General features: G+C 29.7%; 1 protein-coding gene across 1 annotated transcript; it reads right to left on the reverse strand.

Moving 5' to 3' along the window:
• Window positions 1–5513: 5513 nt before the first annotated feature.
• On the reverse strand, window positions 5514–7248 carry LOC114178539 (myb-related protein 306). Its single transcript, XM_028064519.1, has 3 exons — window positions 6981–7248; window positions 6755–6884; window positions 5514–6595 (listed from the first exon to the last, which is right to left on the reverse strand). Exons 1-3 carry the CDS (start codon window positions 7111–7113, stop codon window positions 5845–5847), a joined length of 1014 nt encoding a protein of 337 aa, XP_027920320.1. The 5' UTR covers window positions 7114–7248; the 3' UTR covers window positions 5514–5844.
• Window positions 7249–12184: the final 4936 nt, after the last annotated feature.

A 12184-nucleotide genomic window follows, 5' to 3' on the forward strand; every position in this document is an offset into this window, starting at 1 on the left:
ATAAATTATATCTTTATTGTCATTTTAATACGAATTTTCATTTTATTGGAGGATGGAAATCCCTTACAGTGTATTTTAAAAAACTCACAACTATTATTGATTTATGCATATGCACCATTTGTGAGGGCACTTCAAATATTTATATATACTAACATGTGCAACTAAATGCTGTCTTTATCTTCATTAATTAAGTTGGCTATCGTGTGTCTTGTTTTTTTTCTTTTGTATGGAAAGGAATTTCCACAAATATGTGAAAAAGAAAAAGAAAATAGTTGTAGTATTTAATTTATAGTCATGAAGGGTTTGGAACTAAGAAAAAAATTGGGGTAATTTTAGAAAGAAAAAGTTATTGTGACAGTGTATGGGTACAAAGATTCAGATCTGAAATCAGTGGATACTCCTGAAATCATACTCACTTTTTATGACCCTACACTGTTACTCTCCTTTATCTCATGATACAGACTCACGTATTCATCCTATGATACAATAATATAATTTTATTAAATTTATTCATATGAAAATATAAAATTTTTTACTAAAATTCATAGAAAACTCTTCGATATATATTTTTCCAAGTCTAAATTTATTTTGACCTACTCCAGGAAAAAAACAACTTCTCAAGGCTTTTAATCTTTAAAGCAATTTTTTTTTAATAAATGTTATCATTTTTTAATTTTTATAAAATAAGAATTGCACCCACTTATATATTATGAATTGATTTTATTTTTAATCAATGTGGGACTTCTAACGTATATGAAATAAATGAAAAACACATTACACTCCATGCATAAATAACGGATTAAATTTTAATGACATTTTGCAATTTTCTTATTATACATTTGTAATACCCGCCATTTATTTGTCTTGTTTAAGTTTTTGTAAGACACAGTGAAAAAAAGAGTAATTAATATTACTTTAAACATATTGAATATGACAGCTAAATACGTAAAATATTTCAAATACACAACTCTTAGAAAGTGAGGGAAGGGAGAACTATTTATATTGCAATTTTAATCTTTACAAACTACTTAGTTATTGTCAAAGTATATGTTGTAATATATTGTAAAGAATTAAAAGGTGTTAGTTTAATGTTATATTGTTAAATCATCAATTAAAGAGTTTCTGCATAATTTTTTTTTACAATTTCATTTTTAAAAGAGGACAAATAAAAAAAAAAGGTTAATTATTATAAATATATGATGATTAGATATTGAGAAAATGTAGTATAAAATATTGTGCAGGGAATTGTGGTATAAAGGGTTAAGAAGGAAAGTGAGAGAGTGAATGTGTTGAATGGTCACCACCTGTTTTCTGAATTGGCAACATTATATAATATTAATGAATGAGTCAGAAATAGTAAATATTCTACAACTGAAGATAGCATCAATGGACAATAAATTTTTGACACCCAAATAAGATTTACTATTTTATCATTACCATCATAAAAGTTAAATTTTTTGAATGAAGAAAAAATTATGATATTTTTGGATGAAAAAAGGGAGATTTTTATTAGGATTACCCAGAAAAGTAGGCAATGAAGAAAAGGTGTGGCCTACAAAGGCATATTCATCACAACAACATAAATGATCCAACACTCCTCCACCACAACCCTACATACTCATTTATTTCCTCTTACTAACTTCACTTTTTTTACTTTTCACCACTTTTCACCACTTTTCACCAAGTTCACATCACTCACATGCTTTCTTTCTCCCTCACACTTTCACAATATTATCTACATTGCAATTTTTCTTTCCTATTCTACAACCTTTTCTTAATATTTCTACCCACCCCTAACCCTAAATATTGCTACACATTCAACACTCTCAAAATAAATCACTCAAACATAACTAATTCTGTCAATAATGCAACTTTATTACTTTGTCTTCCACTGTTTCTCTCTTGTGTTAGATACTACATTTTTCACTCACATTTTCAACTTGCATTATTCAGATTACATTTTGAGTTTTGTCTAATATCTTTTACATTTTAAAAGCCTTTGAATAATTATCTATTATTGAAGTATCTTATTTAATCAATAATACAATTTTGTATTAGTTTTAAAGTATACATTATATGTTAAATTAAGAGTGGATGAGTTGATCGATGAATTGAATATCAAAATAGATAAATATGTCATCTAATAAACTGTTTGATCATATAATGAATATTTTTTTTAATAAAACTTAATTAAAAATGCATCAATTCATGAAATAATTAAATCTAAATTAAATTGATATGATGAATCACATTTTAATTTAATTAAATAATTCTATGCATATTTTAAATTGAATAACCAGAAATACCCTGATTCTTGGCAAATTGTGATTTCATTAGAACCATTGTATTTTTACTATTTTTTATTATAATGGGTTAAGTATGGAGCTTTTTAAGAAAATTATAATATAAGGTTAAATATTAACATGAAATTTTAGATAATACCTTTTCATTTTAATGTGGATAACAAGTTTATATATATATATATATATATATATATATATATATGAGATAAAGAGAGAGAAAGAAAAAAAAGAGGATAATAGAAATAAGATAAAATAATAAAAAATACACAAATTTGTAATTACTGAAATATTTATTTTATTTAATAAGACTTTATCTTATCTTACAATAAATATTTTTTTATCCAAAAACAATTTTATTTTATTTTAAATACGGGATGTGACTAGTAAACTTTATATTTTATTTTCTCTTACATTCTATTTCTAGAGTTAATTAAATTAAAATAAATTATTTTTTCTTAACAAAGTTAATGATAACACGAGAGAATTACTCGTTCTTAATTTTTTTAACTCTAAATCAGTCTTCTTTTTATTTTTAGTTATAATTTGTGATGCGGTTATATTTCAACTTCACGTATCCGTATTTGATAACTATTTTTTAACGTATTTTAAAATACTTTATCGATAGTTTTTAATAAAATATCTAATTTATAAAGTTTAATACATTACAAAAAAATTTTTGAATAATAATCAATTTTTGAGAAAAAAAATAATTAGTCACTGATTAATTTAGGTATCAATTTAAAAACTAAAAATTATTGACAACTAAAATAGTTCCAAAAATTATACTTGGTCTCTAAATTGACAATTAAAACAATTTCTATTGTGAATTTGTTTTTAAATGATCACTTACATTAGCTATCAAGATTTTGACTACCAAACTAATTAGTTTTTAAATTGGTCACTAACATTAGCTATCAAGGTTTTAGTTACCAAAATAATTTGTCACTAAATTGGTTTCTAATTAGGAAATTGGTCTCTAACATATTTTTTGTTACGTTATTATTTAAGAGTTTTTTTGTAGTGGTACTTTTATGATGATAATAATTTATATTTTTTTATGTTGACAACTTTAGTATATATAGTTCTAATTTGGATTCACAAAATAATAATCATATATTTATTATGTTTTTAAGAATTATTGTACACTTCTCAATATTTATATATCACGTATCGTGTAAAATAAACATATTAACGTATCAGATACATGTCTTATTCGTGCAGATTATAAATATTTGTATGATTGTATTTCGTTTTGAATATTCATACCATATATGAGAAAAACAACTAAACCTTTTAAAATAAATTTAAGATAATAATCAGTTGAATATAAAAAAGTAATATATATTATTTTTAGTTTAAGAAAAAAAATTAATATAAAATTATAGGTTTAATATTTTTATTTGAATTTCATTGATAAATGAAATAATTAAACACATATTTAATTTTGAATAATTGGCACGTGTATTTATTAAAAGAAAAATTAATATTATACATAATTAGTCATAATTTTCTTGTTTTTATTTTATAAATTTAGAATTTATAAGAGTTATTTCAAAATTAATTGTGTATTAATATTAATTTTTTTATTAAACACACATGATAATCCTTAACTATCAAACATGAAATTACTTTAAACAGAGTTCAAATAAAATTATAACTATTATATTAATACTATACTTTTTTATGCTAAAACAAAACATGTCAATAATAATTTATTTTAAATTTAATTAATAAATTTTTTTGTGATGTACTAAATCAATTATTTATTTTAAAAGTAATTAATGATAAGTTATATGACATAAAAATATGTATTTTGTATTTAAAGAAATACGTATTTTGTAGTTTGAGAAAGAGGTGAGTGAGTAATATTGTAGAGACATGAATCCTGATTTGGTGAGTATTTACAAGGTATGCAAGTACTACTACAACTATGCATGAAACAGAAAATTATTGTTTTCACGTTAAAACTCAGTAGGCATATAGTTATAATAAATTTGTGTTATAATTATTATTTATTTAGTTTGGAAAATAGGAAATTATTAGAAATATTAAATGATGCACCTCATCTCTAGTTGTGCACTGCCAATCACAACATGCCGCATTTAGTCTTAAAGCTGCTGCATTAAATACACTCTTAAAGTCAAGCTGGCCTATCCACAAATTTAACATCAAATTATTGACTTTATTATTTATTACCCAATCAAATTAAACTATTTATCACACTTCATATCAACTTTTATTTTATTTTTTTACTTAATAAAATAAATAAAAAATAATCATGAATGTATATAGACTACTCTATTAACATTTTTTTCAAACAATTAGGAGCACTTTTTAGCCGTAGATGGTAAATTAATTGGTGAAAATTAGAAATTTGAAGCAATAAAAAAAAAGTGAATTGTGATTGGTGGAAGTAGGGTAGAAAGATGCAGCGTAGGAGCAGAGGATTGGAACCCGAATTGTTGCATCTTGTGAAAGTTATAAGCATATATGGGAAGCATGATATTAGCAATGGTAGACAGCTTCTCACACCGAAAGGTAAAAAGAAATCACATGCTTCCCATACCATTTTTTTTTTTTTTCCAAAAGAAAAGGAGTTTCAAGCACCCATTTCCCTTATTTGCTAGCAAGACTTTCGTGACACCATCATGTTTCACTCAGATATGGCTATTCTTCCTCTTTTCTAGACCTCATTTCATGCTTAATCACATGCTCCCATCCCACATAACATTACTTAATTCTCATTAATCATCAATTAATCAAAACAATAATTATGTTCCAGTCACCAAAATATCCCTTCTCTGCTATGAAAGAGAAATAATGGTTTGTTTCTATGTATCTGATTAGTGATAATTAATAATTCAACTGTGATTTAGCATAACAATTCATAGAGTAGGGCGATAAAGGTTTCTGGCCACAACATCCAAGATTTTTATGTGTCCATTAACTTGTACACTTGGACACTCTAGTCACATCAATTTTTTTCCCTACGTCAATTATTGACACTTGAGCTGATATATGCTAATTAACACCAAGATGCTTAATCTCTCTCTCTCTCTCTCTCTCTCTCTCTTTCTCTCCACACTAAATTAACTGTTCTTCATTTTTTCAACTATGTGTAATTTGCTAAAGAATAAAAAAGAAACCACATAGAGTTATATATTCAAAATGCATCTTCATGCAGATATTTTACCACCAAAACTGATAAGATTTTGTGAAGCCTTTGAAAATATATATATATATAACTGTTATTGAATTATTCTTCATGGACTGAAGTTAACATTAATTTGAAGTTTCTACAAGAGAAAGAGCAACATGCACTAAGCATAGTATTACTTGAAATAATTAAACCATTGATAAAGTTTCCAAGTTACAAGTTGGAGGAGATCCCAGCTGCTTCTGAGAACCTCGACCCATGTAATGGATTAAACCCTAGTCAGATCTCAGAAGAGTTTCCTTTCTCTTCTTTCTTCTGACTAGTCATATATGATTTTGAATGTCACATATCCCAAACTTATAGGGACTGTGATTTCCATGTCAATTAGAACATTGGAGACAACTCCATCATCTCCTCCACTTGACCAACGCTTTCATCTAAGAGCCACTTCTCCAGAAATGACAATGGAGGAGCACTGTTGTTGTTCTCAGATTTTTGCCTAATCCTCTCTTCATGACAGACTTCATGAGAAGATTCCGCAGCCGCTTCAGGACTCTTATCAGGCATGGAATCGCATGTGGACTTGTCCCAAGCAGCATTGTTTAGGTTCTCAAAGGACAAAATAGAATCAAACTCTTCATGAGCAGAAGCCATATCTACGCCACCCTCTTGCTCATCTTTGTTCCTTTTGTGCTGATGATGAAGGTTCAAAGCAGGCAGTGATGCACACTTCACCAGTTTGTTAGTGCTCTCAAAGTTGTTGTTGTTGTTGTTATTATCATCATCAATGCTTTGGAGCTCTTCATCATGGGATCTCTTGAGTGGCTTTGGGGAAGATCTCATCCAACCTTCCAAGAGTCTTGAGATGTTCTCGGTGCTTGACGCATATGTGGAGGACTGAGACTGACTAAGCTTAACGGAGGAGACATGGTTATTGTTGTTGCTGCTCATGTCTAAACTTCTTCTGTCGTTAAAGCTCTTTGGTAGATACTGGCCACTGGTGGCTGAGTCTGATGCTGAGTGGGGATCCATGGCAGCTTGAAATTTCTTAAGCTTCTTCTTTAGATGGGTGTTCCAATAATTCTTTATATCATTATCTGTTCTTTGCGGAAGGTACGAGGCTATGGCTGCCCATCTGCTCAACAATCAACAACTTCACAGATTCAGGCATATCATATGCATATACATAAACATATATGCTAAAATCATAAACAAATAAGTAAAAAAATCTGAATATATTGATTCTCCTTTTGTGGTTGAGAAGAGAAAATCATGATATTTGACCGAGAATTACTTGTTACCCAGTAGAGCTTGCAAATGAATTATCATTCCTTCCTCATGGGGAGTGAAGTTCCCTCTCTTGATTCCTGGCCTGAGGTAATTTGTCCATCTAAGCCTGCAACTTTTGCTGCACCTTGACAACCCTTTTCAAGGATTATATATGATCAGTTTGATTCAAGAAGATATAGTAAACAAAAGAGGAAAAGGATTTGAAGATATGAAATTAGGTAATTAATTACCAGTATTAGTAGGCACTGATCTCCAATTTCCTGGACCATGTTCTTGGATGTATGAGACAAGGATGATATCCTCCTCAGGTGTCCAAGGACCTTTCTTGATGCCAACTTTGTCACAGCAAGGAGGCCTCCCCATGAGATCCTTTGCTTGAATCCACCTTCTTTCTTTCTCCGCAAAAACTCACCACTCTCTGATCTCCTTTTCTAGCTAGGCCAAACTTCCCAAGAGAGCTTGCAAATAGTACCAATGCATGTGAGTGCTTTATATACTCCATGACTTTGATGAAACCAAAACTAAAGGGTTTTTACCATCCTTCATCTACCCATCTAAGTCACCTAACTCTTTTACTACCTTTATAATTATGCAGTCAATGTGGAAACCAAAGTCAGCGACCGAGGAGTTTCACCATTTTCTCTCTTTTTTCCTTTTCTTTTTCTTCTCTTCCTCACGTGCCACTCTCTCACCAAAACTTAATCTAATTTAATATTTCTTACCCTTCATGTCGTTACCACACTAATCAATCACCATGTTGCCTTTTTCACATATACAACTTTTGTCCACATCTAATAAATTGTGTACATTTTTCTTCTAATCTATTCTTCTGATTTATTAAAATTGAAGTCCCTAACCAAACGTAAAATTCAAAGCAAACTTAATTGTGGCATTCATTATTTTCCAACGAATACCCGGTTGTTTTTCATTTTTCGTTTTATTTCTGATTTTCATTTCCCTCTGCACAATTCAATGGCTGGTACTGCCAAAATTTAGCGGACAGCTAACAATAAATGAAATTTTCACAGAGAGGAGCAGAAAATGGCGTAAGGATCCCCAGAGAGGGTAAGAGATTTTGGTAAGGTTGTTGCTGGCTTTTGGGGAATGTTTACAGAATCTGGAACAAGTGAATAATGATTTGTGGTTACTTGTCTGTTATTGTGCAGGATAACTATTTAATTTGTACTTGTTAGCTTGTAAATATGTTGAATTCAACCCTGAATATCCATTATCATATATATATATATATATATATATGAAATTGTTATATACATATGAAGGAGACATGGAACTATGTTGTATATGGTTCCATAAGGAGTAATGCTTTCACTTTTCTGTGGTGTCAAATTTCAGCCTCTTATGTCTTCTTTTTGGACTGATGGGACTACTTAGAGCAACAGAATGCAAAATAATGAAAGATGATGGATAAAAAAAAAGGTTGAATTGTAAAAGGGTAATGATAGGATGACACCCCAAACTTACCACTTTCATTACCACCTTAAAATTAATTTGTAACTCAAGACTAATTAACTTGTAACCTATGAAAGTGGTAATGAAAGTGGTAAGTTTGGGGTGTCAAAGTATCATTTTTCTAAAAAAAAAGGTTGAATTTTCATGAGAATTGAGTTTGTTTTTCATCTTCTGGTACGAGAGAGAGAGAGAGAGAGAGAGAGAGTGTGTTTTTGCTTCTTTATGAGGAGCAGCGAGAAGCTCCTCTGAAGCATGTGTCCGAGCTGTGGCATGTACTGAAGTGGTGTGTTAGTACTTAGGTTGTGTCACTATCCATTGATCTTAATTACTCCTTCTTCTGTGTAACAGGATAACGATCTGCTATGCCACTGCTCCAAGGGTGAGTTTCATGAACATTCTGCTAAAACAACACTTCAAGATAAATTGTATTATACTCTATGTTGTGTGAGTAAGAGCACTGTTGGATAAAACAAATGAGACAAATTTACAAAAACAAATGGTGCAATTTTATTTAGAATAATAAATATAGATAAGTGGTGGTGCTTGAAGATATGAATTCTAAAAAAAAGGTTATATTTTTGAGTCTTTTTTGTCTTTTTTGTTTTACATAAAACTGTGGTTACATTTTAGTCCCTTTTCGTTTTTTTAAAGGTAGAGACGTTTTCATTATTATTATTTTTTTTATTTCTTAAAGATCTGATTGATAGTACGTTTTCGCATTTTTTTTTTTATAAGTTGTGAGTCGGTGAAGAATTTTATGATGTAGGGAATATTTTTTAATAAGTCCTGATTTATTTTAGCACTGATGTTTAATTTTGAAGTTTTGAAAATCATATTTTATGTTTAGTTGTATTTTCATGTTGTAGTTAAAGTGTAATTTTGTGAATTTTGTTCACTTGGATTTAAAAAATAATAATTGACCATTATGTTGTAATTTTTATTTTTAAAATTTTAGTTAATTTAATTAATTAATCAAATTAAAACAGTAATACTAATTAAGTATATGTCCACATTGTAATAAAATAAATTGAAATGAAAATAAATTTTGAATGACATTTATACGTGAAAAGTAATGCCATAAGGTGGCACTTTAGTAGTCGTCTTTTATGCATTTTATGCCCGTGGACGGGTGAGGTTGTAATCTAAATTGAGTGCGAATTTGTGATCGAATAATCATCATGTAATGGTTAAGTTTAGAGATGTGAAAACAGGTTATCCGGTCCGGTCTGGTTCGATTTATCACGGGTTGATCATTTAGTGAGCTAATTAAATCTAGCTCACTTATTAGCCAACCAAAAAAATTTGAACCCAATTCGGACCATCATGAGTTAGTCAGTTAAACGGGTTAGCTCACGGGCTCATTTAATTAAAAAATACAATTTTTTTTAATATTTTTTCAGTCAAAACTAAATTGTAATTATAATTAAAATTCAAATAAACTTCAATATAATCCAAATACAAACTAAAATAAAAAAATTATAAAATTATCTATGTGTTGGTTAAAAAAACAACCTAACATGATCCAAATGCAAAGCTTAACTTAACAAAAAACACTTGTGTGACCTTTTATTTGCGAATTGATGAGCGAACTTGGCTCACCATGGGTTCAACCTGGGTGAGCCGGGTAAAAAATCAATCCGTATTGAAATTTATAAAAAAATTTCAACTCAACCCAGCCTGAACCCATGGTGAATTGGGTTGGCTCGCGGGTTTCAATCCATTTTGATAGCTCTAGTTAAGTTAGATAATTGATAGTGTGACGGTGAAAAGTTTCAAGTTCTTCAATTAATCTTATCAATTATGTTATTAATCTTATCAATTAATAACATTTGTTGATCCAATGTGCACTTTAGATAATATTTATAAGACTTACAAAGTTCAATTTCATTTAGTCCAAAATAAGATCCTCTGTTTACTTATACGGGTCCAAACTTTATTATAATTCTCAATCGTGCTGTAAACCGTTAAATTTTTTACCGAGTCAACACTGACCGAATTAGGTCAAGTTGGCCCCGACCAAAATTTGGTTGTACTCACCTTCGACCAAATTTTGATCGAGTTGGATCTGACCAAATTCGGTTGAGTTAGCCCTAACCAAATATTTGGTCAAACTCAGCCGAGTTGGATCTAACCAAAATTTGGTCGAATTTGGCCAAGCCAGTCTGAACCAAATTTCGGCCAAGTTGACATTGACCGAAATTTGATCAAAATCAGTCGAATCAGTCATGGTCGATTATTGGTTATGTCGGCCTCAACTTTGTTTTTATCTTACCAATGAGGAATTCCATAATTTATGAAATTTCAATTTCCTTCTTTTTTGAGTAAATTTCAAATTCTATTGTTTAGTTATTAAAAATACCTTCTTAAAATTCCTCAATTTCAATTTTCTTTTAATTTTCTCATCCAAACACATCATTTTACTTCAAAAAATTTAAATTCTCTAAATAAATGAATTATTTTCTTAAGTTATCCCATCCAAACACACCATAAAGTTTTTCCATTGAATAAGATTTTCAATTTCATTCAATCAAACTTAATTTTTCTAACTGCAATCCAAACACACCCATATTATAGTCATATTCTTAATAAAATAGTTAAATTTTGTCAAAACAATCTAAAAAAATTCTTATTATCGAAAGTAAGGTTATTATCCAAAAAATTGTTCATATCTCCAATAATAAATAACTTTTATAATTTTTATTTTCTCAATTTATTAGAAAATTACATTCAACTAATATAAATAATTGAATTCAATTATTTATTATAATGAGAACATATACCTTAGTATTATTTTAAAATTTTTCCAAATTACATGCAATTAACATAAATAATTTGATTAATTAATCAACTTAACTAAAATTATAAAAATAAAAATTACATTATGTTAAAATATGTTTAAGAAGTATCAAATTAATAAAATTCGAATTGTATTGTATATGACTAAATTACTCTTGGTCACAACTATGGATTTCAAAAAAATTTGTACCAACGGGTATCCACAGATAAAATCCGTAATGGGTAGAAAATGGATATTGTAAATGGATACTTGCGGATAACATGTACGGGTATTTTTTATACCCGCATGTTAACGGGCGGGTATGAGTAGTATCATAATATCTGTACCTGTGGATACTCATACCTCTTAGCTTTAATAAGTTTTGATTACTGTCGGTTATAAGTGTTTTATCCATGTATAAATACTTTCTTTTTACTTTTGTGCAACAGTAACACAATTAGTAAAGTTTTTCTTCTCGCAGTTTCTCATTGCTTTTTTCTCTATTCTCTGTTTTGCTTCTGTATTCACACATTTCCTCTCCCGAGACATCAATTGTTGATCACTACCATGAAGATGAAATTCTGATATGGTATCAGAGCTCTTCGTAGGAAAAGCTCTGCTGCGCCATCTCTGATTGATTCTTTCCCTTCTGGATTCTTCGTCTTTTTCTTCGATTCTTGCCCTAGATTCTTGTCGAAGAGCTTTGCTTCTCCTTTATCTTCTTTCATCGATGGCAGAAGAAAAGATTCAAGCCACATCTGTGGATAGTTGCTTGTACATTCACCCTAGCGAAAATCCAACCACTTGTCTCGTTTCTCCAGTTCTTGATGGTAACAATTACCATTCTTGGAGCAGAGCAATGGAGACTGCGTTAAGCGCAAAGAATAAGCTGGAGTTTATGGACGGGACATTGTCTGAACCAAAAAGGGAAGATAAAGATTATGCTTCTTGGAGAAGATGCAACAAGATGGTGGTTTCTTGGATTATTCACTCGGTTTCTGAACAAATTCGTCAAAGTGTGTTGTGGATGGAAAATGCGGAGGACATCTGGAATGATTTAAGGTCCAGATACTTCCAAGGAAATTTGTTTCGCATCTCTGAATTGAAGGCTAACGCTGCTGCCCTTAAACAGGGCGACCTTACTATCACAGAGTACTTTACCAAGCTATGTATCATGTGGGACGAGTT

The sequence above is a fragment of the Vigna unguiculata genome, chromosome 1 (genome assembly GCF_004118075.2).
Source record: "Vigna unguiculata cultivar IT97K-499-35 chromosome 1, ASM411807v1, whole genome shotgun sequence".
NCBI lineage: Eukaryota > Viridiplantae > Streptophyta > Magnoliopsida > Fabales > Fabaceae > Vigna > Vigna unguiculata.

Coding starts and splice junctions, on each gene's coding strand:
- LOC114178539 (XM_028064519.1), bottom strand. CDS start 7,113: ATGGGGAGGCCTCCTTGCTGTGACAAAGTTGGCATCAAGAAAGGTCCT. Junction 6,885..6,980: donor ATCAGTGCCTACTAATACTG/GTAATTAATTAC, acceptor ATCCTTGAAAAG/GGTTGTCAAGGTGCAGCAAA. Junction 6,596..6,754: donor CAAGCTCTACTGGGTAACAA/GTAATTCTCGGT, acceptor ATTGTTGAGCAG/ATGGGCAGCCATAGCCTCGT.